We start from the raw sequence: 26236 nt of genomic DNA, 5'->3' as shown, positions 1-26236 counted from the left end.
ATAATGAAACGGGGTGACCTTTTAGGCGTGAAATTTACCCGCCATTCCAGCCAGCTGGCTGGCTTGTTGTGATATATTATCAGCTTTTAAACCAACTGTGTGTTGGTGTTTCTGTCAAATTAGCTTTCCCACCTTACCAAAATCACCGATGAATGGTGTTTACTGCCATCCGAAAGTGGTTGTTCTTGCTGACACGGAATATTTGTAAAGTAACGTTTGACAAAATGTATCCACCCCCTTTGCAATACCATCTTCAAAGCAGACCAATTTTGTATGAATAAAATTTTTGCAGCAGTAAAATGAAATTGAAAAAGCTGTCCTCAAGTTTTAGAAGACAATGCGAAGAAGAGGCGGAACCCCCTTTAGCAGTGCCTGTTGGTGGGGGGGTCTTTGGCAGGTGGCGTACCGCATGTTTGCGCTGGACGTTGCCATGGCCCTGGTGGAGCGGCCCGAGCGGGAGGCGGACGCCTCGCTGTCGGCCGAGCTGGCTTCCTTCCTCCCGCACAAGTTCCTGGTCCAGGTGATGGTGTTTGGGCGGCGCTCGGACCGCGCCCCCACCGTGCGCAGCCACGCCCTCACCTACCTCGGCCAGTGCCTGGAGCTGCAGTCGCCCAACGCCACCGAGAGCGTCCAGGAGCTCTTCTCCTTCAGTGAGCCCCTCCTTCAGTCTTGACCTCTGTTAGAAAAACACAGAAATTCTGCAGCTTTTTTTTATTTCGACCATGAACTGAGCAGCACAAATAATAGATATGCGCAGATACGTATATACAAAAGAAACTACAAATGAGGTTGCTGCAAACTGAAATGCAGGCATGCTTGCACAGTCCTTGCATAAGAAAGGGTGTACTCTTGGGTGGAGTGTTAACTGCAGTGCAGGATTTGATTATTTGTGATTGGTGTTTCAGCTTCTGCACAGACCATTCTGGAAGGAGGGAGATCTGTTGGTAAGTTTGCCCCGTCTTCACTGTCAGGATGCAGAATGTTTGCTTTTGCCTTCACTAGTGCATGTGTCTAAAAATAAAGTATATATTTGTCAGTACTATGAAATGTATAAATGTTTTTATTTGTTTAAAGTGGTGGAAAGTATTGAAAATGCAATTCTCCATTGCATTAAAAAAACGGAATTCTAAATTTAGTGTATGGTACAAGCGCCTTGTAAAACGAAATTAAAATGAAGAAATATTAAATATAAGAACACTTTGCATTCCTGTGCTGTCCCTCTCTTTCAGGTTTGCCCACCATCCAAGAATCAAACATACAAAAAACTGCCTTGAACTTTAAAACTATTGAAATGACCAACAAAGCAGATATCAGCACCTTTGATAGTAAGTGTGGATACTTTATGTGGATTATGACTCACCTTGTTTTCACGCTAAAATGGTTTGTGCAGTTTTGGTATTGTTGTAAAATGATCTTTTACCATCTTATTACATATCACTATATGTGTTATTGATTTTAGCTCTTACTTTGTTTTTATTTCTTGTTTTATTTCCTGTGAACTGTTCCTCTTCCTTTATGTTGTAAAGAAGAAAAAAACTAGGTGTATTGTTCTAAGCGTTCACAATACCATAGATATTATTATTGACTACTATTATTACTCATCTCATGGCAATGTAAGTCGGTTTATAAGGGTATGTTCTTAAATGCAGCTAAAGAGACGATGGCTTTGCTTATGCGGCGAGTCAGTGATGAAAAGACCAACGTGAGGAAGTCTGCCCTGCAGGTATTAGCTTCCACAGCCGCCCGTCATCAGTGTTAAATACAAAACGGCCCCATACACACGATGAGATGAGAGACCGGAACTGATCTGTCGTGGAAATAAGACAACAACCTGTTGCATGTGAAGTAATGAGATTTGATAGAAATGGGCTCCATTTGCTTGGTGAGAGGCTAGATGGGAGAAGCACACTCATCTGTGCCCTTCTGCATTTGAGCTATGGATGACCCATCCCCCTAACACGCGTGACTTTGTTTGTCATTTGAAGCCACTTCCTGGTGTATGTGTTTATTTTGTGTAGTATTGCCCTTAGCCGGATCCGTAGACCTGTTTGTTCCGTTGTGTGTCCAGGCTCTGATGAGTCTCCTGAAGCACAGGGTGATCCCCTGCAGCCAGGAGAACCTGTCCATCCTGTCGGGCCGCTGCAGAGACCCCGCAGTGTCCGTGAAGAAGAAGGCCCTGCAGTGCCTCATGGACCTCCTCACTGTGAGCGCTTTACCGCGCCCTTCCCCTGGCCCAACCCCCCCACACACACATACTCACATGTTAATGGATTCTTAAATGGTTTTTAGGAGGTGTTGGAGATCCTTTTTAGATTTTTTGCTGATGTTTTCTGCTTGTGTAATGTTATTTCAGCTTTTTGTATCAGTTGACCTTCGATAGTTTGCGGTCACTGAAATGAATAATGTTGTGAATTGTAAATATGCTGTGCTACTATAAATTCATAACTCAGTCCATGGTGATGAATGCCACCTGGCTTCTTACCTTATTCAGAATAGTGTTTTTTAATGGCCGACCTTTCTGGGGCTGTGGCTGAATACATTGACTTTAGTGCCATTCCATTATCTAGCTGTTACATGAAAGCATAACATTACCTTGCAAGAGCCACTCATTCAGTGAGGAACAGAAGTGCTTAGTTGCAGCAAAGTGAGTCATTTTACACCCTCATTACATCTCAATACATACCTGAACATTTCTTACTGTGTTCTTCCCAGCGCAATATGTTCTTGGTGAATCATTTAGGCTTTCCTCTTTTTACCCTGCGTATACACACACACACGCGCACGTGCGCACACACACCACACGTGCAAACACGCACACACACACCACACATGCACACACAAACACACGCGCACACACCACACACATACACACGCACACCACACATGCACGCACACACACACAGGCCCAGCCGGAGGACAGCGTGGTCCAGAAGACCTGGCTGATGGGTGTGGTGCCCGCGATCTGGGACTCGGAGAATTCGGTGCAGGAGAAGGCTCTGGAGTGCCTGGACCTCACCATTCTCGCCAACATCAGGAACCACAGAGACTACAGCTCACAGGACATCCCCCAGAAGCTGGCCTGGGACCTGCTGGGGCTGCTATGCAGGGAGAACCAGGACCTGGGGTACGCCAGTGTAGCTGCACCCCTTCACTGCCTCAGAGGGAGCCGAGAGCACAGCTTCCCAAACTAGTGTCCATGGAGTCCCTGGGGGGCAAAATTTTTTAAAAATTTAAGTGCACTTTCTCACGATGCAATCTGGCATGCCAAATAGTTTTGCTACTTGTCTCTAGTGGGATGGTCAGCTATAATTGTTTAGTAAGTAAGTAAGCTATAACCATGTTGCACATGAATTTGATCTGATTTAAAACTGAAAGCTGCTGTATTGAGGCACATAGTAACGAGTGGCTCTGAAGCACACACTTTGAGATGAAAGGGTGATGGATTATTTTTGCAGAAATGGGCCAGATGTTCTTAAGCTCTCATAGCCAAGAAACATCGCAGGGCCTTCGGGGTCTGAAATGGTGTCAACCGTCGCCAGTACACGCAGGCCGTACGTTCCGCCGCGTGTTTTAATCCATTCCGTTTCTGTTTTTACGTCCGTCTTTCAGCCGTTACTTGAACAAGGCCTTTGCCATCTGGTCCAAGCAGAAGAAGTTCTCCTCCTCCTTCGTCAACAGCCTGATCTCCCACACGGGGGCCGAGCACGCCCCCGCGGCCTGGCTCCTGCTGTCCAAGGTGGCCGGCTCCTCTCCCCGGCTGGACTACAGCAGGATCCTGGACGCCTGGGACGAGACGGTCAGGTCAGCGCCGCGGCTCTGCTGCCCGAACCCTGTCCTCTTACGCCTAGCGCAGCGGGCTGCTTACATTCCCTCGCCCGACTGTTAGGGTTGGGTACCGCTCGCATTGTCGTCTGTTTGTTCAAGCTCATTTTAATAATAATAATAATAATTATTATTATTATTGTTGTTATTATTATTATTATGATAATGTTAATAATAATTATAAATATATTTATATAGCACCCTTTCAAGGTAAAAATAAGGACATTTGCTTCTTTTTTTGTTCCTTTAGGGACAGCAACGTCACCGTGGCGACATCCTGCCACATCCTGTGTGTGATCGGGGACATTGCCAAGCACCTCAACGAGGATACCAAGAGCAGGATCGTGGGTGCGTTGCTGCTGTGCTTAGGGTGACGGGGAAAGGCCACAACATTTCCTTTTGGCTCGGTCCCCTAAATCATATTGGTCTTCCAGGCCTTTGGGGCGCTGTCTTAATCCATTGCGCGTCTCTTCCCGCAGAGGACATCATGAAGTGGCTGAAGAGCTTTGACATACCCCTGGAGGTGGTCAGCGCCTGCGTGGATGCGCTGTACCAGCTGGGGCGGGAGGAGAAGGTGGAGGACACGCAGGTTAGCCCGTGGGATGGGTTCCAGGGAGAGGCTGCTGTTGTATAGGCTGAGCGTTTCTGGCTGCCGCTCAAGGACTACAGATCTGGCCTGTGCTCACTGCATCTTACCACTTACTCTCCCTGCGGCTCTTTATTTTTAACACAACTGACAAGCCTTAAATGCTGAGCTGCAGTTGGACACGCGTGAGGAGAGCGAGGTTTATGAATCCCTTGATGATTATATGCTGTCTGTAGCTCAGTTGTGTGAAATAATTAAAACGCTTTACTCAGAGCACCTGTACGCTGTTCAGAGAAATCAATCACTGCTAATGTGATTTCTGTTCCCATTCTGAGGGCCACTGAGCCTCTATGCTTATGGTGTTATAGTGAGCAGCCCACAACCCTTTTAAAAGCAGAACCCTTAGCTTCATTTGAATAACTTTGGATCAGCAGTTAAAATAGTCCTTGTACATAATTGTATGCAAAATATTCAAGGACGCTGTTTATATTGGGATATGTACAGGTCAGCGGTCTGAAATGCCGGTATAGTTTTTGTGCGAGTTATTTTTTCTTTACCTACGCTAAAGCAATGCTTTATTGACTATTTACTTTATCCGCTTTCCTTAGCTGTGTTCCTGTGTATGCTGGATTAATGGAACACACAGATGGATTGTCACTGTATTCTTATTTTCAGTGTGTTTGATAGCTGGGTCACCCCCTTTTTACATCATACTAGTAAAATGTAAAGAAATACTGCGATTGAATATCACCCTAGTGGCTTAAAAATATTGTGCATGAATTTAAGTCCATACTGCCTTCCCCTATCTGTGCCCTGTATGTCTCTAAGGAAATGCTGGACATGTTTATCTTGTACATTCTACGGAAGCTCTGGCTTTTGCCATAACTTGCCGCGAGGTGAAATACAGTATGCTGTGCTCACGCAGAGGTTCCTGAACCAGCACTGTGGAGAGCTGGTGTCCATCTGTGAGGCCTACCTCTCCGGCATCATGCTGAGCCAAGATGGAGCTCTGAACTTAAACGAAGACCTTGTGGTACGAGTCTATGCGTTAATGGCTATAGATAACTGTTACATAATTAGTATTGTACCCTATTGGGCCTGAGTTCCAATGACCTTTGGTATGCACTTATTGTTTCTTTGGACAAAAGCGTCTGCCAAATAAATGTAATGTAATGGCTTCCCTTCTCTTTAAATGAGTTTGCACATGAAAATAAGGACCTTAAATACTTTTTCTCTTATGTGCAGACATATGATAATTATCCGGAAAGTAAGGTCTCCAGCCTCTGGTTTTGTGAGAGGAGTGCGTAATTTGGGCCACGCCAAAGAAATGACCTAAATTCACAGCTAGCCAACAGTTCACTTTGAATCATTTTCTGGTTATGTGTAATAACCAGAATTATATCAGTTGTATATCACTATTATTTCAACATATTTAATTACATTTAATATTCCATATTCCATTTAATTTATAGCCTGAATTTAATACGAAGGTAGAGTTTAGTCACGTGACTGATTATCCAGCCTACTTCATTTCTAATACTGTTCTTTGGCAGGTGAAGCACCTGTTCACTCTGGGGGTCGCTGCCCTGCAGTGCCCTGCTAGAGTGGGCAAACGGATCTTCCTCCTCGTTCAGTCCATTCTGGCTTCAAACGAGGAGCTGCAGTTGGGTAAGTTCAAATTCAGCGTTCTGGTGTTTAAACCATATTATGTAGTAAAATTATAACTAACCATATTCCTGGAGATCTACAGTCCTGTTGGTTTCGTCTTTAACCTGAACAAAGCAATCCTCTTTCAACAGCTAGAGGTCTTGCTGAGCTGCTAATTAGTACAGTTATATGTGCCAAATTATGGTAGAAATGAAATCCTACAGGATGGTGTATCTCCATAAACAGGGTTGGTTACCACTGCATGGCCTTATGGGATCTGTTTGAATAGAGAAGATTTCTTTGGTACAGAAATCGTACATTCCATTAGTGCTTTTCACATCCCTAGTCAATGTGGCTCCTTAAGAAGGGATGCAGCCTGCACTACTTCCTCCGCTGTCAGTCAGTCCATTGCATGGAAATTCCTCTCCTGCAGTCTGCTTTTCCATGAAAATAAGCGATGCAATAATATAAAATTTCCATAATGGCTGGGGGGATGTAGTTTGCAGGTAATCATGTGGAGATGTTATTAGTAACTTACTTTTGATGTTGTGTCTATATCCATGCTATGTGTTATTTCTTACTATTTTTAGTATCATGTATTGTTATTATAATTAGTATTTTATTATTAAGAGGTTATGTGGCACGATGTCTTACACCTTAAATTGGGATCCATTTGCATCGCTGGTAAAAGTCTGATTTTGTGGCGTTGTCGTTTCTGTTTTGTTTCGCACAGTCGATGGGTCGGATGAGCTCCCTGCCACTCAGCCCCTGTCTCAGTTCAAGCCGTCCTCCATGCCCACGCTGGTGCGAGCCCACGCCTTCATCACTCTGGGTACGGCCCCCCCGGGGAACGCCCCGTCTCACCGTCTCACTACAGCAGAGCCCTCCTAATCCACAGGGGTTTCAGCCGTTCCAGGTTTTAATGGGTGCAGGTGAACATCCTGAGCAGAAGCCCCCTGCTGGTGAATCACACTCACTACCAAAACCTAGACTAGCGATGGCTCACACTGCTAATCACTGGTAGTGCTATGGCCAATCCTAAAGAGAGTTGGTCTGAGTTTTATTAAACACAACATTCAAGGGAAAGGTCATGAAGCCCTTTTCACGTTTCATAGAATCTGTACGGGTCTCATCTGTAATGCACACTGGAAGTTCAATGCTGCTATGGCAACACAAGTCGTCTAAAGTCAAGTTATTAAGCTCATGATAAAATAGAACTTGGAATCAAATGGAATTTATTTATCGTTGACCTTTATTTAAGCAGGAGTGTTGACTGAGAACTCAGTTCTCATTTTGTGAGGACTTGGGGAATCAAAGCGTGCTGGGAATGCGGTACATCCTGATGCCAATCAGAAGCAGTGAGGCAATTAGGCTACCAGATGTCATTTTTATGGGTATTTGACCAGCACACAGGTTAACATCCCTTTTAATAAAATGGCACGGTGTCTTTACTGGCCACAGTGGCCTATCTATGGCCTTGGATTTAATGTCTTACCCAAGGAACACATCACTCTGCTGGGACCTTTGATTTGTTTATTTTTTCCTGTGTGAAAAGTACCCCCTACTGGCCCACAAACAACGTTTCCATCAGCAACTCCTTTTTCCTGGGTTGTCTCCAATCCAAGCACTAAGCAAGCTCATCCCAGCCCAGCTTAGCTTCAGCTGTTTCACATGACAATGTTACAGAATGCTATTGCTGCTAGCCTTAATGTATAGTTATATATAGTGAGATTCGATTGCTCTTGAAAGAATGGTAAAAAGGGATGCAGAAATAATTGAGCTCAGTTGGAAAGAATCTTGACTGCAGCAGATGTCACAGAGTTATCAGTGCTATCTGTTATTAGCAGCTTAAGAGGGAAATGGGCACAGTTTCCTGAGTGGAACCGAGCACAAGTATGGCTGAGTAAGTCAATGGTTCATTAACACTGACTGGTCGGCAGCACACACACACACAGCCACAGACACACATGCACACTAACACACACGCACACACTTTCAGCATCAGACACCAAAGATTGCTAAGTATAATCCATCACAGTTATGGTTTGTAATGGTTTTTGATCACATTAAATCAGGGGTGTTAAACCCCAGTCCTGAGGGGCCGCGGTGTATGTGCATTTTATCCACAGTTTATCTACTTTCCAAATTTGTCAGTGGCGGTCAGATTTGTTGGCCCTGTCCCATTGCTGCCAAATCTTCCTCTAGTTTTTTAAGTGTGCAGACACATGCAGACAGCCAGCCTGCCCGCTCTTTTCTGGAGCCCAGCTGAACTGTGCACTCGGTGCTCCACAGAATCTGCTGCACTGTGGGTCAGGGAACACCCAGCTAAGCACGGTCCTCCCTGCTCTGGCCAGTGTTGGAGCCATATGCCCGTAGCCCTGTGTGACTCGGAGCCTCTCACGGCTCAGCTGTTGTGGGGCTGCATCGCTGTATGCCCAGGCTGCCTAGCCCTGCTCCTAAAGATCTACTGTCCTGCAGGTTTTCACTCCAGCCCTCACAAAGCACGCTTCATTCACCAGTTAGAGATCTCATTGAGCTGCTAATTTGTGAAGTGAGGTGTGCCAAATCAGGGTAGAAATGAAAACCTACAGGATGGTTGATATCAAGGAACTCGTTGGGCAGCCCTGGTGTAGACAGAGCTAGGGCTTCAGCTGAATGTGCCACACAAAGCCCCACCATTGAACATTTTCACTGCTAAAAAGGGTGAACTGTGTATCTTATGTACTGGACCTTGAGAAGGCGGTGCTTTGGGTGTGGTGACTGCTTGCATGCTTCTGACCTTGTTGTCACTGGACTGGCAGGTAAGCTCTGCCTGCAGAACGAGGACCTGGCCAAGCGCTGCATCCCGGCCTTCGCCCGCGAGCTGGAGGTCAGCGAGGAGGTGGCCGTGCGCAACAACGTGGTGGTGGTCATGTGCGACCTGTGCGTGCGCTACACCACCATGGTGGACCTCTACATCCCCAACATCTCCGCCTGCCTGAAGGACCCGGAGCCCCTCATCCGCGAGCAGACCCTGATCCTGCTCACCAACCTGCTGCAGGTATGAATGTCCCCACACTGTGCTGTGCAATCTGCCGTAGGTGTAACACCACCCCCCTCTCACTGTCCTGTATAATCTGCTACAGGTATAGCCCCGCCCCCCCTCACTGTCCTGTATAATCTGCTACAGGTATAGCCCTGCCCCCCCTCACTGTCCTGTATAATCTGCTACAGGTATAGCCCCGCCCCCCCCTCACTGTCCTGTATAATCTGCTACATGTATAGCCCTGCCCCCCCTCACTGTCCTGTATAATCTGCTACAGGTATAGCCCTGCCCCCCTCACTGTCCCGTACAATCTGCTACAGGTATAGCCCTGCCGCCCCTCACTGTCCTGTACAATCTGCTGCAGGTATAGCCCTGCCCCCCTCACTGTCCTGTACAGTCTGCTACAGGTATAGCCCTGCCCCCCCTCACTGTCCTGTACAATCTGCTGCAGGTATAGCCCCGCCCCCTCACTGTCCTGTACAATTTGCTGCAGGTATAGCCCCGCCCCCCTCACTGTCCTGTATAATCTGCTACAGGCAGGGTTCGTACGGTCATGAAAAACCTGGAAAAGTCATTGAAATTTAAAATGCAATTTCCAGGCCCTGGAAAAGTTATGTAAAATAATATTTTTTGAAAAGTAATGGAAATATAGCTAAAGTTGCATCAAATATAATTACTAATTAATCCAATCATAAAAATAGTATGTATAGTAATAAAACGGTAATTGGCACGTAACCTTCGCGGTATTTTGGTGGTGTGAGAAGTTAATTCGGTCCGGCTCAGTCTGTTTACAGGCACGCCCAACAGGCACGCTTCTGCTGATGTAGCAGTTAGTAAACGTAGGCCCTACTATTCCGACAATATGCCAGGGAAGTGCAGCTTCAATAATATATCAGGGCTCAAAGTTAACTTTTTACTTGGTAGCACTGGTGCTCCCAACTTCAAAAAGTTAGGAGCACCCACCAAAATGTAAGGAGCAGCAGCAATATATGCAATAGATTTTTTAAACTGTCACGCCTGAAATGTGTCGACTCTTCAAGGAATTGCGTGTTATGCATTCAAACGACAAAGGGTTTCTCGTCACATTAATACCGCTAATTAAATCAACCGCTAGTAAACTGCATCGGAGAAATTAGCTGTTTCCACCGGGTCGCTACACAAAACACTACGTTAACGTTTAAAAAAAATGCCGTAATCATTCGCTTCAACTTTTCAGCTTTCGATAACGCTACACATAAACTTTTGTCTTCAGGTAACATTAGTTAACGTGTTAGCTCTCTGTGTCGCGTGACAGTGGAGTGCAGCGAAAGGGGGAGATTGAAGGCTAATATTAACCAATTTAAAATCAGCATTAAAGGTAAGAATGTCAAGCTCACGATAGGTTAGAGGAGTCACCGTCAGCTCAAAAGGCACATACTGAGTGTACTAGCTAGTGAATGTACAGAGAAAGAGACATTCGACTGGAAAAAGAAAAAAAAAAAAAAAAAAAGGTGGCACCAGGCCAATTATTTGCACTCGCACAAATGCTCCGATTAAATTTCGAGGTCGAACAGATTAAATTTCGGGAGCATATGCGACCAAAATGGTCGCATTTTCGAGCCCTGTTTGAGACATTGACAAAAATGTTAAACTATTCGAATTAAAATATGAGAGAATCTATCTATGTGTGTCTGTCTGGTGTTCATTTGTTTTAGAGAGGCACCATATGTTTCAGATGCAGACCTAATTTTCCTTAGTGTTACAATAAATAATTTTAAATCGTCCCGCTGAGATGAAGTCATTTGTTTTGGTCATGGAAATTCAGTTAAATGTTGTGGAGAAGTCATGGGAAAAGTCATTGAAAATCATTGATGAAAAAGTGTATGAACCCTGTACAGGTATAGCCCTGCCCCCCCCACTGTCCTGTACAGTCTGCTACAGGTATAGCCCTGCCCCCCCCCCCCCCCACTGTCCTGTACAGTCTGCTACAGGTATAGCCCCGCCCCCCCTCACTGCCCTGTATAATCTGCTACAGGTGTAACCCCCACCCCCTCCCCCCTTTGCTCTTAGTCCTGGTTGGCTGTGTTGTGTTGTCTCTTCATAACTGACATTGGCTTTCCTTCTTTTAACCACAGTGATAAGCAAATTCTGCCAGGTGGCCCATGGGTGTTAGTAAGGCTGCCATTACCAGACTACACAGAGCCGTTTAACTGCTGAGGCTTTATCAGGGAGCTCAAGTCCGGTGGTTATTATGGGGAGACGCCCAGATAGCAGCGCTGAGGACGTGCTGTGGCCTTATCCCTCCCTCTCAGCTGATGTGTGGCGGCCATTCTGGGTCAGACTGGTTTCTGTACATACATCTCAGCTGATGTGTGGTGGCCATTCTGGGTCAGACTGGTTTCTGTACATACATCTCAGCTGTTGTGCGGTGGCCATTCTGGGTCAGACTGGTTTCTGTACATACATCTCAGCTGTTGTGCGGTGGCCATTCTGGGTCAGACTGGTTTCTGTACATACATCTCAGCTGATGTGTGGTGGCCATCCTGGGTCAGACTGGTTTCTGTACATACATCTCAGCTGATGTGTGGTGGCCATCCTGGGTCAGACTGGTTTCTGTACATACATCTCAGCTGATGTGTGGTGGCCATCCTGGGTCAGACTGGTTTCTGTACATACATCTCAGCTGATGTGTGGTGGCCATTCTGGGTCAGACTGGTTTCTGTACATACATCTCAGCTGATGTGTGGTGGCCATTCTGGGTCAGACTGGTTTCTGTACATACATCTCAGCTGATGTGCGATAGCCATTCTGGCTCAAACTGGTTTCTGCAAAATGGCCAGATGGGTGCTACACATGGTGGAGTTTGAGGTGACCTTCCCCTCTTTACTGTGAAACCCTGTGAAATCCTGTGATGAAATATGTTGCTTTAAACACAATACATCAAATGTATCTCAGCTTCTGTGTTGCAACTGTTGTTGGGAATGCAGGATCTGTAATGATTGATTTCTACCAGCGGTCATTCTCATGTCATTTCTTACCCCCATGTATCATGCAGCTCATGGAGACAGTGGTGCCTTATGGCAGTAATGTGCAATGGCTTGCAAAATTAAAGAGGGAATATAAATACTGCATGAAATGGGGAAGTGATGTCATCATCGCCAAGCCTCTCAGGCTCCTGAAGAAATTGATCTGTTGAGTTCTATATAGCTGAACATGATGATGATGATGGAATAAGTAAATATACAGTATGTGCAATATAAATAAATACATGTGTGAAAAAATGCAGATATAGATGAATCAATAAATGCTTTGATAAATAATTTTTTTTAATGAATGAAATCATTTTTTTTTTATTCCAGTTTTTATGTGGCTTATGTTAAATGAAAGGTCGAGTATATTGATTTCCCCTTACACATTTTCATCATGAATTGGCTTTAATATTAGACCTCTGAAAAAATAAAAACAAATGGTTTTGGTTTGTGTGTCATTGCAACAAAAATGACCATCAATCAAATTGATCTTGCCAATAACTTTATGTAAATTTAGATAAGGTACAATGTGTCTGTTCTGCTTTAACAAAGAGCCACATTCTTCTTCAGAAAATGTCAAATGTTCAAGGTCCAGCATTATCTACAGAGTAACATTGAAATCATGCCACCTGTTTAAATTCAGTCTACTTTCAACTGTAAAACTGGGTACATCATGATTTTAAATATTTCAATTAGAATTTAATTTATTGTAATGCTGTGTTGGTAGATGTAGAATCATGTCACAAATCCTGCCCCAGATTCTCCACAGCATATATCAAACAATTTTTAATAGTGACGGTAAAATAAAAATTTTGAAATCCTAATGAGAAGATCAGTGGTAGCCTTTCTCCCTTGGCCTGTGCCACTTTGGAACTCTTATAATCAGAGAAGTGCCCCCGTAGCGCCCCCTGCTGGATAGGTTTACATTATTTTAGAAGATGCATGCGAAGCTGTTTCCATTCACCGTGAGTGCATCTGTGTTTCTGTCTGCAGGAGGAGTTTGTCAAATGGAAAGGATCCCTCTTTTTCCGCTTTGTCAGTTTGCTTGTGGACCCAGAACCCCGCATCGCCAGGTACCCTCTCAACTCACTCTCTTTCTCTCACTCTTTCTCACACATTCATTTTCTTTCTCTTCCTTTTCTCATTTACTGATTTGTTTGCAGATAGTGGATATTGAACTTGCAGCTGTGATTATTCAGTGGAAGTGCATTTGTTATTTTGTTTTTCCACATTTAGCCTTTGTGAATTCTGCTTGGTTCACCTGCTCCTGAAGAGGAACCCCATAATGTTCTCCCAGCACTTCATCGAGTGCATTTTCCACTTCAACTGCTACGAGAAGCATGAGAAGTACAACAAGTTTCCCCAAACAGACAGGTGTGGTGCTGGGCACAGTTTCTTAATGAATTAATTCATTTTTATGCAGTTTAAAGCTATATCAATCTTGAGACTCAGTAGGCAAATAAGTATTTACATTTTCTGACAAAATGTTTTGTCTTTGATGACAAAAAATGTTGCGCTGAAAATGTTTTCAAAAGTATTGTTCATTTTTAATGAATGTCCCTTGTGTAGGTTTCAGCAGAATGAAATATTTGGTTCTTGAGATTAAGGCCGGAGACTCGTGTCCCCCACAGGGGACAGAAGCGAATTGCTGTGCCTTAGGAGCACATGGTGATGAGTGAAGTGAAGTGTTATTGACATAATGGCGTTCTCACCTCGGCCTGCTGTCTGCGTCCCTCCAGCGAGAAGGCCAAGTTCTCCCTGAGGGGTTCCGAAAACAAAGAGAGGCGAATGAGGATCTACAGGTTTCTGCTGAAGCACTTCACAGACGAGCAGCGCTTCAGCATCACCACTAAAATCAGCCAGAGCGTCCTGGGTAGGAGGGGCCCCCGTGCCTGCGCCTTCTGCCGCTCACGTCCTCCATCCTGCCGCTCGCTTCTCCTCCTCCATCCTGCCGCTCGCTTCTCCTCCATTCCATACCCTCGCTTCACCTCCTCCATCCTGCCGCTCGCTTCACCTCCTCCATTCCACCCCTCGCTTCACCTCCTCCATCCTGCCGCTCGCTTCTCCTCCATTCTGCCGCTCGCTTCTCCTCCTCCATTCCACCCCTCGCTTCACCTCCTCCATCCTGCCGCTCGCTTCTCCTCCATTCTGCCGCTCGCTTCTCCTCCTCCATTCCACCGCTCGCTTCACCTCCTCCATCCTGCCGCTCGCTTCTCCTCCTCCATTCTGCCGCTCGCTTCTCCTCCTCCATTCCACCCCTCGCTTCACCTTCTCCATCCTGCCGCTCGCTTCTCCTCCTCCATTCCACCCCTCGCTTCACCTCCTCCATCCTGCCGCTCGCTTCACCTCCTCCATTCCACCCCTCGCTTCACCTCCTCCATCCTGCCGCTCGCTTCACCTCCTCCATCCTGCCACACTTTCTCTGTTCCTCGCTCTGGCTCTCTACTTGCTTTGATCCCTCTTATGTTGTTCACATTCTCCATAATTCACTTTTTTCTGAAGGGGCAGTTCACCCAAAAGTAAGAAAGCTGCATTTCCACTTCATTCAGAGTGGGATAACACTCCACATAGTTCGGCTGGGATTTGACGAGTTTTACAGATATTCGCTGCAGCTCACCCTGTTACAACGCACCTCCACAGAGACTATGTTTGTGGTACTCAAAACACCAAAAATGTACATTTGGAAAAGTCAACATCAGTGTCTCTTTCCAAATATATAACGAGGTGGTTGTTCACAAGCATCCAGACCTTGTTGTGCACGGTTTCATCAAAAACTACTTTCTACCAAAGTACACAAACTGTATATTTAAGCCAAGTCTGAACCTGAAGCACACCAGTATTCTGGAGTACAGTGTCAGCATTGTTTTAAAGCATGTTTCAGCATTGGTTTTGCTTTGGTTGAGACTTGATACGGATATGCACAGGTGGCATACTTCAATAGAAAGTGATGAATCAATGAATCTGTGCTCAACAAGGTCTGGATGTTTTTGAGCAAGGCTGTCACTATATTTGGAAAGAGAAATTGCTGTTGAGTTTTTCGAATGTAAACCTCTGGCGATCTGAGTGCCAAAAAAACACTGCCCCGTTGAGACCCCGTTTGCTCTGTTGTATTAGGGTGATTTGCAGTGGATATCTGGAAAACATGTCAAATCTCAGCAAACTATCTGGATGGATTGATAGCATTTCGGGTAAGAGGACAGATAGCTTTATTTTATTTTTGGGTGAACTGCCCTTTTAATTCTCAGTGCTTTTTCTGCTGACCCTTTTCCCTGACAGTTGCTGTCTTTCTTTATCGCTCCCTTTGCTCTTTTCCCTTTTCTGCTCTATTTGTGGAGTTTGCCGTCTTTTGCTTGCTCTCATTCTTTCATTTTCTTTCCCTCACTTGCTTCCTCTCGATCATTTGCCCTGTCACTTCATCTTCCTTTGTCACTCACTTTCTCAAAGGCTTCCCATGTTCATTGCTCTTTCCCCAGTGCTTTCTCTTTTTCATTCATTTCTGTGTTTGCGGTCCTTCCTTGACCGTGTTCCCTCTCTGACCGTGTTCCCTCTCTGACCACGCCCTCCCACCCTCTCCCCGCTGCAGCGCGCTTTCTCCCCGTTAGCAGCCGTTCTCTGACCGTGTTCCCTCTCTGACCACGCCCTCCCACCCTCTCCCCGCTGCAGCGTGCTTTGTGGAGGACGTCCTGCCCCTGGACTCTGAGGGCTGCGAGCTGCTGTCGGACACCTTCGAGGTGCTGAGCCTGAGGGAGATAAAGCTGTCGGCCATGCACGGCTCCGCAGAGCGCGACGAGCTGGAGGAGGGAGACGAGATGGCCATGGCCAACGCCGTCATACAGGTGGCCCAGAAGAAGCTCATCTCGCAGGTGAGCTCGCTTCCGCCTGGGCTGGGCTTAATCAAGGCACCCAACGGGGGGCTGATAATATCCGATTCCCACCCCAATTTGGATTAGCCAATCATCTGCAGCCGCCACCACGATCATGCTGCAAACCCCATTGCTGATTTAGGAGAGCATGGACTGCTGCTTCTTTTCATACCGCGGACTAGCTAAGCTTGCGTAGAGCGGAGTCAGAGGAAGACCTTTTCATATGCGGCTTTGACTGTAATCTACGGGCGTCTAGTCAACCTGCAGGGGTTGCTAGATAGTGATAAATGTGAAACCTATCCAACTGATTGCTGTCACCCCCTGGGTGATTCACTCGCCAGCGCTACCCTATGGAGCTACCGGCCACAGTCGGCTCTGGCACGGTCCAGATTTGCCCCAAGCTAGTTTCATAAGGCCTGACATGTGCTTCACTCACATTGGAATTGTTGGAAAACACTGCAACCATTTATTAAAGCACTGTGAATGAGAGTTTGGTGAGCTTTTTAAATGTGTCCACCAGAGGGAGCTGTTTGTTAACTTTGCTCCATGGTGTTTTGCGACCCAGGTCCAGAAGAAGAATTTCATTGAGAACGTGATTCCCATCATCATTTGCCTGAAGGCCAGACTGGAGAAAAAGCATTTTCCTGTGCTGAAAGACCTGATGGGATATCTGCAGGTGTGGTAGAACATGCACACACACACACACACACACACATACATACATACATGCGCACATACATGTGCACACATATGCCCTCGTGCACACAGGCCTGAACTTTCCTGTTACACTCAGGAGCAATAACAGATATAGTTTAGTGGCCAAATATTGAAAAAAATATAAGACGTTATTAATGAGTATGTTTTATTAACTACAGCGACTCATTTTTGCATTAATTGTTTATTAGTTCGCGGAACTGACTTGTTGGGCCCAGGCTCATTTGTCAGTACAGTGTCACTTGAAGAAAGAAAAAAATTTACAGTTTGCAATGGGGGAAAAAATGGTAATGAGGGAAAGTTGTATGCAGAGTGTGGCGTGGCACATTGCCTCTGAGTCCTGTGGGTGGGCGGGGCCCTGCCGTACGGCTGACTGGCGGGTGCTCTGCGGCAGGTGATGATGCAGAGCTACCGCAGCGAGGTGAAGGACTTCTTCGCGGCGGACGAGCAGCTGGCCGCCGAGCTGGAGTACGACCTGCAGCGCTTCGAGAAGGAGCAGGAGATGGAGCGGCAGCTGGCCGCCTGCTCCGTGACGGACAGCGCCTCCGCCAGCTCGCCCGCCGTCATCACCACCCCGAGGGCTGCCACGGTAACCCGGGCCCCCTGGGCCCCTCCCATTCAAGCACACTGGCCCCTGCAAAGTTTCATTCAGTTATTTATGCTGCAGATACTCATGCTCATAATGATTTATAATATACCGCATACAGTGAGTCAAGGTGAATGTCAGTATAGACAAAAACGGACTCCAACAAAAACAAATGAAGAAAAAAAATCAGTGCTGCATATTTGCTGTTTGAAGGGAAATCCATAGAAGTGATTATTTATTATTTATATAATATTTAATATATTTAAAAGAACTGACAAGTCAGTTTTAAATGAGAATATTTAATGTGAATATTATTTATGTTTGCAACGCAAGTTTGACTTGATTATTATTTAAGAAATATAAAAATACCTTATAAATTGCATTTTTTGCACAGGAAAACATGTGTATCCCTTATGCACCTGCTAGAGTTAATCAAACTAAACACTGCTCTGGCTTATATATTTAGATATTTATTTTTTATATTTAAAAAGGTGAGTAGGCACAGGTATTCACAGAATTATCGCTCTTAAAGACCTTTGCCGGGTATTTTTGAACGGTGGGCTGCCAGTGTCTTGCTGATTTGTGGTTGGAATGTGCAGGTTCAAAAAGGACTCCGAGACTGAAATTGAAGGAGGAGAAAACCTGTACAGACAAACAAGACCTCTGACAGCGATAAAATGACTAGGGAGAGAGCCTACAATGTTCAAACGCTGCTGTCCCAAATAAGTGCATGCCTCATTGATTCCTGAGGAGTTTCTTTGGATAAGAAACAAAGAACAGATTAAATCAGTGGGAAGCAGGGAAGGGCTGTCTAACCTTCTCGAGCCCCTTTCATGTACATGAATTCTTTTTGGCTGGACTGCAACATATTTTAACATATCGCTCGTTCGGTAATTTTGATCACATGGTTTGTCCATGACCATCACCGCTGGCTCGCTCTGTCCCCTCTTTCACATCTTATCTCATACGTGGGGTAAGACATGACTGAAGCTCATTTGTTCAATGTGCTCTCACTGAATGTCCACGGGGTCTGTGACCCTACGCAAAGGAAAACTGTTTTTGAAAGATGAGGGTGTCCACTGCAGTACGGCAGGTAATGCATTGAAATGATCGTGTGCGCGTGAAACTGAGGAGAGACTGACTGACGTCTGCTACTCCACCTGCCCATCAAACAGGAAGGGAGTGGCCTTCTTAACTACTCTCTGTCAGGTGCAGTGGCGAAATGCCGTACGGTTCAGTATGGGAGATATGGGTATCTAATACGTACGTCCCTGCATTTTGGAGTAAAATAGCAAGCAAAATGGGTGAGAATGCAAAACTCATGTACGTATTTCATATGTCACTATGGCAGTTTCTTTTATCAGAATTAAAAATCATGCCAAAATGGGTTTAAACCGTTTAGGTTCTAACACCTGATATTAAAGACGGACGGAGGAGGCATTTTGGTGACAAGGTGGTCAGTTAAGCATTTTCGCCCAAATAAATATACTTGTGTAGTAACTCTGCCACTGAAGAAAACTTCTTCTTCCTAAAGTGAATTTACCTAAATTTACCGAATCTTTAAAAAAAAACCTTTCTTGGGGGGAAATCCTGAGGTGGTTATGCAGATATACATTTCATTCAGAAGTGAGAAATCACCTGAGCCGGATGGGTTCCCCATCCTCTAAACACTTTCTTAACGTATGCGGTTTCCATATTGAATAAGAGCATATTTTATTTATGGAGTGCATTTCGTTTTATGGTCGAAATGTCGAAGTGCTTTGCATGGACCGTTTTTGGTGGCAAAATTGATGGAACCAATAGACAAATCAAAACTAATTAAAGCTTTATAAAAAGCCATTCTCACAGAACGCAGATGACTCACTTTCAAATTGTTATGATGTTGATGTTTGCTTGTAAACCACTGAAGCTCATTCCTGCACTGTGGTTCACAAACATACTATCCGGTCAGCTATGGAATGGCAGCCTTTCGTAATGTCATTTGATCCAGCATTTGTTTTCAGAGTGTCTTTTAGGAGCTGTATTTATTAAACTGGCAATGGTAGTGAAAATATGCATGTGAAAATGAATAACATTTGCCCACAGGCACTCAACATTGTTTACAAAAACTCCCCCCCCACCCCACCCCCCCTTCTCTGCTGCAGAACTCCGCTCGCGCATCACCAGTGCCCACGGCAGGCCAGAGTGAACGCTCCGCCCAGGCCACGCCCCTGCCGCCTGGCTCCGCCCCCCGCTTCATCACCCCTAGGCCCACAAGCGCGGTCAAGTAAGCCTGCCCTTCGTAGAGCCAGACACTGCTCTCACTCCTCATTCGCGAGTGCTCTTTCAGTGCCAGGTCTGCACCGTCTCTGTGCAGTGTTTTACATTATAGAGTAAACCCCAGGTGGTGTTGGGATGTTCCCAGCATCTGTACATCAGCCATACGAGGTATTTCAATGTGAAGTGTGCGACACACACTAAAGGGCCGGGTGACGTGGAGCTCCTGTTTCCGGAGCGGGGTTTTGGGTGTCCGACAGGAAGGGGGATTCTGAATGCCCCGCGCCCTCTCTGTCTCCCAGGCAACGGCCAATGAGCACCTCGGAGGTTCTGACTAGGGCCCGCAAAGCCGTGGAGAGAAGCGGACTGCGCGGGAACCGCAGGGTGTCGGCCAGCAGCGAGAACGCCACGCCCCTCAATCCATCAGGTGCTCCCTCCCCCCCGCCCCCACAAACTGCATGGAGACAGAGGCCCTGCGTTGGATTGAGTTTGAAACTATTTGAATGAACACTGCTCAGTCTACACCAGTTATAATAAAAGTGCGGTCCGCTGGATTTCTTACCTGAAGTTAGGAACTTAAAATTTATATGTATAATTCTAGTTAATGAACACAGCTACTCCAATTCCTTTCTTTATACCCCTCAAACTGCCATTTATATGCATGGTGATGTTGGGTCTATGAAGCCAGGTTTTTGTTTTCCAGTGAAAACAAAAACCTGGCGGTAAAATTTTCATTTTTTCATGGCAGTTTAAGTTTTAAATGGCAATGCTGTTGACCAATGAGCCTTTCTTGTTGTCCACAGCTGTCCCCAAGCACCTGCTTCGTCTGGGCTCCACTGGGGTAGGGTCAGCCCTTGAAAATCGGGCCATCAGCACCCCACAGCGTAAGTCCCAACACTCTCTTATTCTCGCTTTTTTCCCGTCGTGCGGGTAATGTGGTAAGTGGACCGCCTGCACACGGTCAGAGCCAATGAGGCGTCGGGGATCCCAGATGGGCGGAGCTATCACGTGCTGTCAGACGCGTGCAGCTTTGAATACTTTGTCTTGCAGAGATCAGTGTTTAGAGCACATCAGTGATTGACAGCAGATAAGAGGCTTCAATGGCATCACTCACCAACATGGAATACCTTTTTAGAGCTGCTGTTCTTGAAACACTTCTTTGCTTCTGTGATTAGATATTCCTGTGTGTTGCTCATTCCTGTTGCACTGGGGAATCGTATTGTTCGCTACTATTGGCAAGTCAAAGGAAAACCCAAGTTTTGTCATTTTAATGTGTTCAAATGAAGAGAATGTAGAGAAATGGCTGTTTTCCTCCCGGTTCCTGTCCTGACCCTGCTTACTGTGTCCCTTCAGGGAGCATGAATGAGCTGACGTTTGGAGAGGGAGTCAGCGCCATTTTCAGCACCTGCAGAACAGGTATCTCCCCGTTCCATGCACTGCAAGTGCAGCAGTTGCCTAAATACTTGGATGGCTTTTGTGCTGCACTCAGTGAAATGCACAAGGACCATAGTATGGTCTACATAAAAAATGACTCTTGTTCAAATTTGTGGCATTTTAAGGTGAGATCCCTGAACCAGATTCAGGCACTGAAAATCAATCAAATATAAACTCCCAAATGTTCCGATAAACATGCCTCACCGAAAAAAACTAGGAGATGTGCTCAACACAGCTGAGCAAATTTCCAGTGCTTGGCATGTGTGTTTGCCGTGTTGACAAGCGGACCAGTCACGTGAACAAGTTGTGCTATCGCTAGCTTAAAATAGCAACGTACCAGCCTTTTCTCGGTCAGGGGATCTGTCCTGACGTGCATTACCTCTTCACAGAACCAAAGAATGCTGGGAAGGAAGATGACAATGTCCTCTACATGATTTCACCAGATAAGCCGTGAGTAATTTGCTCTATTAGTACTGGTATGTTGGTTGGTAGGTAGTTTCTGAGAAAGCTCTTCTGCTCAGAAAGGCTGGTAAAATAGGTTTGAAAAAGCCTCTGAAACCCCACATTGAAATAGTTTGGAATAAACCTTTATTCATTATTTAAGGCTTTTGTAAATATATTTATATATTTGAATATTTTAAATTTATCATAATATTCAGGTAAATTGGTTCAGTCTCAATCTGGCTTCTGCTGACATGAAATTTCAGATTGAACTGTGACAACAAAGGGTCATTCAAGTTTCCTATGCAAAAGTTAAATATACTGCACAAATGGATTTTCCCCCCCAAGCACAAATGAGATGCATCCTTTCTTCTAGAAAGTGCAGACCTAATCTGATAGTTCACTAGCCGCTAATTCATCATATTGTCATATTGCCATGCAGCCAAAGCTACAGTCGAAGCAGAATGACGCTTCATGGAATCCAATTACAACTTCTATAAGCTATTTTTAGATTTGAATATTTTAACATTCTTTTGAAGTGGATTTTAACTGTCTATTAAGATGCCAGGGAACAGGTGCACAATACGTGTGAGGAACATCCGTCTTTCCTTAATGATTTTCAGCCAATAGACTGAAACTGCTCATATTGCTTTAGCTGTATCAGTAAGAAGCGAAATTCTGTCCTGTTCCCTTGAAGTTTCAACAATCAAAGTCTTGCCGTGATTGAAGTATGCTGTCTGGTGTAAATATAGTTGGAGAGTTCAACTCAAGGTTTCCTCCAGTGACCCATGTGTTGTCATGGTGGCACTCAAGAAATTGCCTTCCTTTGGCCGAGAATTACTGGAAATTACTTGAGGAATGTCTGGAGGAAGCACTGGCATTACCTCATGTTCTTTTAGAACATGTAGCTGCTTTTTAAACATATTATTGTTTCCCTTTTCTGAAGCCATCATTTGAGGTCTGCTGTATAGCATACAATACATGTAGAATAGGAAACTTTTATTTTGATGAATGATAGTTTAATCAAATAAAATACTTCATAGTATGTTTAGTTTCATAGTGTATAGTAGGAAGTTATTTAAAAGCAATCGTGAGAACCCTTCACAGCCACTCACAATAATATTCTAATTCCTCTTGCCATCTGATATGATGTTATGTGAAAAGCAAATCTAGAAAACACTATGAAGGCACAAAGCATATATTCAGGTTAGCGCCACCTATTCAGTTCTTCAGTGACTACACAGAGGAAATGCTCAGTATCACACTTGGTGGCTGGACGAGTAAGTCTGTAGTCAACAGAGATCTCTGCTACTCCCAATCTATTTCAGCACTCCCCCACCCAGACAGTGGAACGTGGAATCTCCTCTCTGTCGAAGAGGATCAAGAAGGCAAAGACTGTAGTTTAAAAATAAAACGACTTTAAAAATGCCTGTGTTCTTTCTGTGCTTTCCCAAAAGTCTGTCCTGTCTCTTCTCTGCCTGTCCTTTGTTTGTATACCACCTTCAGTCATTTCCTCTGCACTTTGTATCACGTTTCTGAATATTGCATGCCATTGTTAACGCTTGTGTAAATAAAATAAAAAATGACAGTGTATTAGAAGTGAGTTTTATTAATCACAAACATACAGCTCAAGAAGTCACACAGGATTTTCACCAGACCCCTCTGTCCAAGGGTCATTACATGGATTCTGCTGACAAATTGGAATTTTATGTTCACATATTTATATAGTAAACCCTCAAGTTAAAACAGTTTGTGAACTAATCTCAAATTACCGAACACGGCTCCTCAGTGTTGCAGATTTGTGTCGTAGATGTGCACCAAATGAAAACTTATCAAAGCATTAATGACAACGGCACTCTGAAAACACGGCTATATTGTGGAAGTGGAAGAATCCTTCATAATTAAGCTGGATGTTTTTGTGAAATCTAGTTTGGCACGTGGCGTAGTCCTCATCAGGTTCACTGCAGATGCCAAGTGCTGAATTGTGTATTGTGAAAGTTTTAATGAACAGAGTATATGCCCAAGTGTTTCTGTGGATACTAGTGCTGTGCATCTTTACGAAAATATTTTACACTAGGTTTAGGCACTAATACATAATAAAAATATCTACCTCTACTTCAAATGAACAAGTCTTAATTTGCAAAGAAAAATAAAATTATTTACAAAAAAGTTTTTGATATATGCTGAAATGGTTATTGGAGGCAAAAGGAAAAATGTATTTATCTTCAGATGGCTTGACCCATGATTTCAATTTTTATGAACCTAACTCTCCTGATTGACAATGTAGCAATTTGAAGGGAAAGATTAGTTACACTGAGTTAAGCATAAATACGAACGGTCACATGCTGAAAAATTCCTCTCAAACACCTAACCTTGTTTTCCCAATGAAATACAAAGCCTGGACAGTATTTTCTAACACTGTCCAAGGTTACACATTTTCCAGAAAGATGATCAAAGATTTCTGCTTGCTTAAGTATAAAACGAATATGCACACATTTGACACGATGATTGACTGTTGAAGACAAAGACTATAAACTTTGCATCAACAACCTCTGAAACTAAAGCAATAATGGTTTTAGGGCAGAGCTATATATCCATTAATATGTTTACCATTTTTATCTATAGAACTCCTGAGATTTTTCCCCCCTCAACTTAAGGCTATAAGGCACTTGAGAGGAATGATCTACATTTGGCTAACATCAGGGAAGAAAATTCAAAACCACACTTTGCATATTCTGAAGTAATGCTCTTGGCTTTCATAATTTGCAATGGTGCGCTACAAGCAGGAGCTGATTGTTTAATTTCTGTTACAATCAATACATCTCATACCAGAACAGAAAAAACATCCTGTGGCTTCCGTTTTACTGAATGTCTTGAAGGGCTAGTTCACATTTCTGGATTTATTGGTTATTATTTCAATGTCGGTGTATGTTCTCGATTGGCCCACACACGCCTTTTGCTCGGGCAAAGGATATATCCGATAATGCTTTAAATCACCATCTTGTTTGTGCCCTTACACCAGCCACTGCAAAACTGGCAGATCATCAGAAACTTCTGGACACATCTTTAAATATACCACACAAGCTGTGAGCCAATTGAAAACAAACTCTAAAACTGAATTATTATAATTTTTTTAAAATCAAAATTGTATACAGAAAATAAATACAAAAACATCAGAAGTGGTTCTCTTTTTTAAATTTTCTCCCCTGCATCTGAACAGAACAAAAATATGTAAGTTCTTTCTGTCGTCTGATAACACTGAAGTCTTGAAACTTTATCCATAAGCACTGGAAATAAAAACAATTTCCTAAATGTTGCTGCACTTCATTTTTATTTTTGCAGTCGAATTCAGTTTCGCCAAAAATCATAACTTTCCTAAGTAATGGAAATTCTTGCACACAGCACAGTGCACCAACTAAGGCATATCCTCTCTCTACCAAGTGCAAGTGTGGAATTTATTTTCACATAATACTACGTAAAGAGTTTCATTTTGCCTCTTCCAATGCTTATCACTTTAATTTACCAAGTCTTCATTGTACATTGCCTTTTTGAGAAAAAGCTTTTTATTCGCACATCTCATCTATATACAACCAATACAATACAATTGTTAGCTAACATAAAAACCCTGTGTTATTATTAAAAACTTTCCTAATTACCGAAAGTATTCTCAGCTTCAAAACTAAAAAAGCCAACTTGGACAGTATATCCAGTATTTACAAGATAAACAGAAGGTCACTTAAATCAATAGCACACTGCACTGACAGATTTTATAGTGTCCACCAGCCTTTTGCTGTAGTCAATACCATTACTAAAACTATCTACATAACTTTCTTTTGAATAGTAACATTTTTAAATCCCAGCAGTAAATAAAATAAGACCAAAATTATGGGGGAAAACCTTGATATGCTGATGCAAATAATTTAGTAATGGAAAAGGTTTTTGGAGGGGGATGTAATTGTAACTGAATACTGTGCGGTTAAAAATGTTAACTATTTTTCAAAACCAAAAAAAAAAAAATTGGCTTTCATGTTAGTATATTACAAATATTTAAAAAAGTAAACCTTTATCTATAGGCATTTCAAAATATATTCCATCAAAAATATCTTGACAAATTTTGTTGGTACAAAAAATGGTGAGTTATAGAAATGTCAACAATAGGTTTGGATCGAGATGTTTACAGTAGCAATGCACGTCTTGTAAGCCGTAATACAGTCTGTTGAGTATAATGGCCAGCCTTCGATTACATTTTTTTTTTTGTCCTGTCGAAAGCCTATTCCGGTTTTCGGTCAGTTCGATCCTTATTAATAACATGCATTTTCCTGTAAAATGAAACTCCGTGACGTAAAAAACATGGTGTTTTGTTTGGTGAGGACATGAAAATTATATTCAAAGGGACAAGGAAAACCAAGTTTATATTATTAAACTGGGTTCCATATGAAACATTTTTGTTTTACTGCTGCTATTATTATTATGTATCGTGTAATAACTGTTGTAACCTTTGGCAAACTCAAATGATTTCGTTGCAGACGTGCCTGGGAGCCAGGCTCACGCTGCGGCAGCTCGTCGGTTGTCTCGTAAGCTCGGAAGTTCAGCCGGAAGGTAGCACGCCTTCGACTTGGATTCACTCCCATCTTCCTTTTTTTTTTTGTCTTCTTCAAATGACGAATGAGGATTTGTGTCGGAAGTCGCCCTACGAAAGGAGAGGATTTAAGACGGGTGAGCCATGGGAAAAATGTTTTTATGCTGTGTTCATTCAGCCTGCAGTATCATTCTGTGTTTTCATTTTGTGTCAAAATTTGAATCGATTTAATGTTGGTTTTTTGTTTGGCGTGCTACTTGCACGTGACGAGCCGA

General features: G+C 44.0%; 2 protein-coding genes across 3 annotated transcripts in view; one reads left to right on the top strand and one right to left on the bottom strand.

Annotated features, from left to right (window-relative positions):
- ncapd3 (non-SMC condensin II complex, subunit D3) overlaps positions 1-22975 on the top strand; it is a 28129-nt gene extending 5154 nt beyond the window's left edge. For both annotated transcript variants that reach the window (XM_035432105.1, XM_035432106.1), the window contains exons 11-35: positions 398-650; positions 906-944; positions 1230-1325; positions 1650-1723; positions 2069-2203; positions 2904-3124; positions 3610-3801; positions 4073-4170; positions 4302-4411; positions 5334-5441; positions 5962-6076; positions 6789-6887; positions 8857-9095; positions 13082-13161; positions 13325-13462; positions 13828-13961; positions 15752-15951; positions 16517-16627; positions 17060-17254; positions 19396-19517; positions 19810-19934; positions 20311-20391; positions 20861-20923; positions 21331-21391; positions 22711-22975. In XM_035432105.1, coding sequence (XP_035287996.1) covers positions 398-650; positions 906-944; positions 1230-1325; positions 1650-1723; positions 2069-2203; positions 2904-3124; positions 3610-3801; positions 4073-4170; positions 4302-4411; positions 5334-5441; positions 5962-6076; positions 6789-6887; positions 8857-9095; positions 13082-13161; positions 13325-13462; positions 13828-13961; positions 15752-15951; positions 16517-16627; positions 17060-17254; positions 19396-19517; positions 19810-19934; positions 20311-20391; positions 20861-20923; positions 21331-21391; positions 22711-22783 — 3162 coding nt within the window. In that variant the 3' untranslated portion in view covers positions 22784-22975. The remainder of the gene's footprint in view (positions 1-397; positions 651-905; positions 945-1229; positions 1326-1649; positions 1724-2068; positions 2204-2903; positions 3125-3609; positions 3802-4072; positions 4171-4301; positions 4412-5333; positions 5442-5961; positions 6077-6788; positions 6888-8856; positions 9096-13081; positions 13162-13324; positions 13463-13827; positions 13962-15751; positions 15952-16516; positions 16628-17059; positions 17255-19395; positions 19518-19809; positions 19935-20310; positions 20392-20860; positions 20924-21330; positions 21392-22710) is intronic.
- Positions 22974-26236, bottom strand: part of jam3b (junctional adhesion molecule 3b) — a 34081-nt gene continuing 30818 nt past the window's right edge. Inside the window, exon 9 of the mRNA XM_035432109.1 lies at positions 22974-26072. Coding sequence (XP_035288000.1) covers positions 26037-26072 — 36 coding nt within the window. The 3' untranslated portion in view covers positions 22974-26036. The remainder of the gene's footprint in view (positions 26073-26236) is intronic.

Source organism: Anguilla anguilla, chromosome 9 (assembly GCF_013347855.1).
Source record: "Anguilla anguilla isolate fAngAng1 chromosome 9, fAngAng1.pri, whole genome shotgun sequence".
Lineage (NCBI taxonomy): Eukaryota > Metazoa > Chordata > Actinopteri > Anguilliformes > Anguillidae > Anguilla > Anguilla anguilla.
The sequence above is the reverse complement of the archived record's forward strand: the minus strand, read 5'-3'. Positions and strand labels throughout refer to the sequence as shown.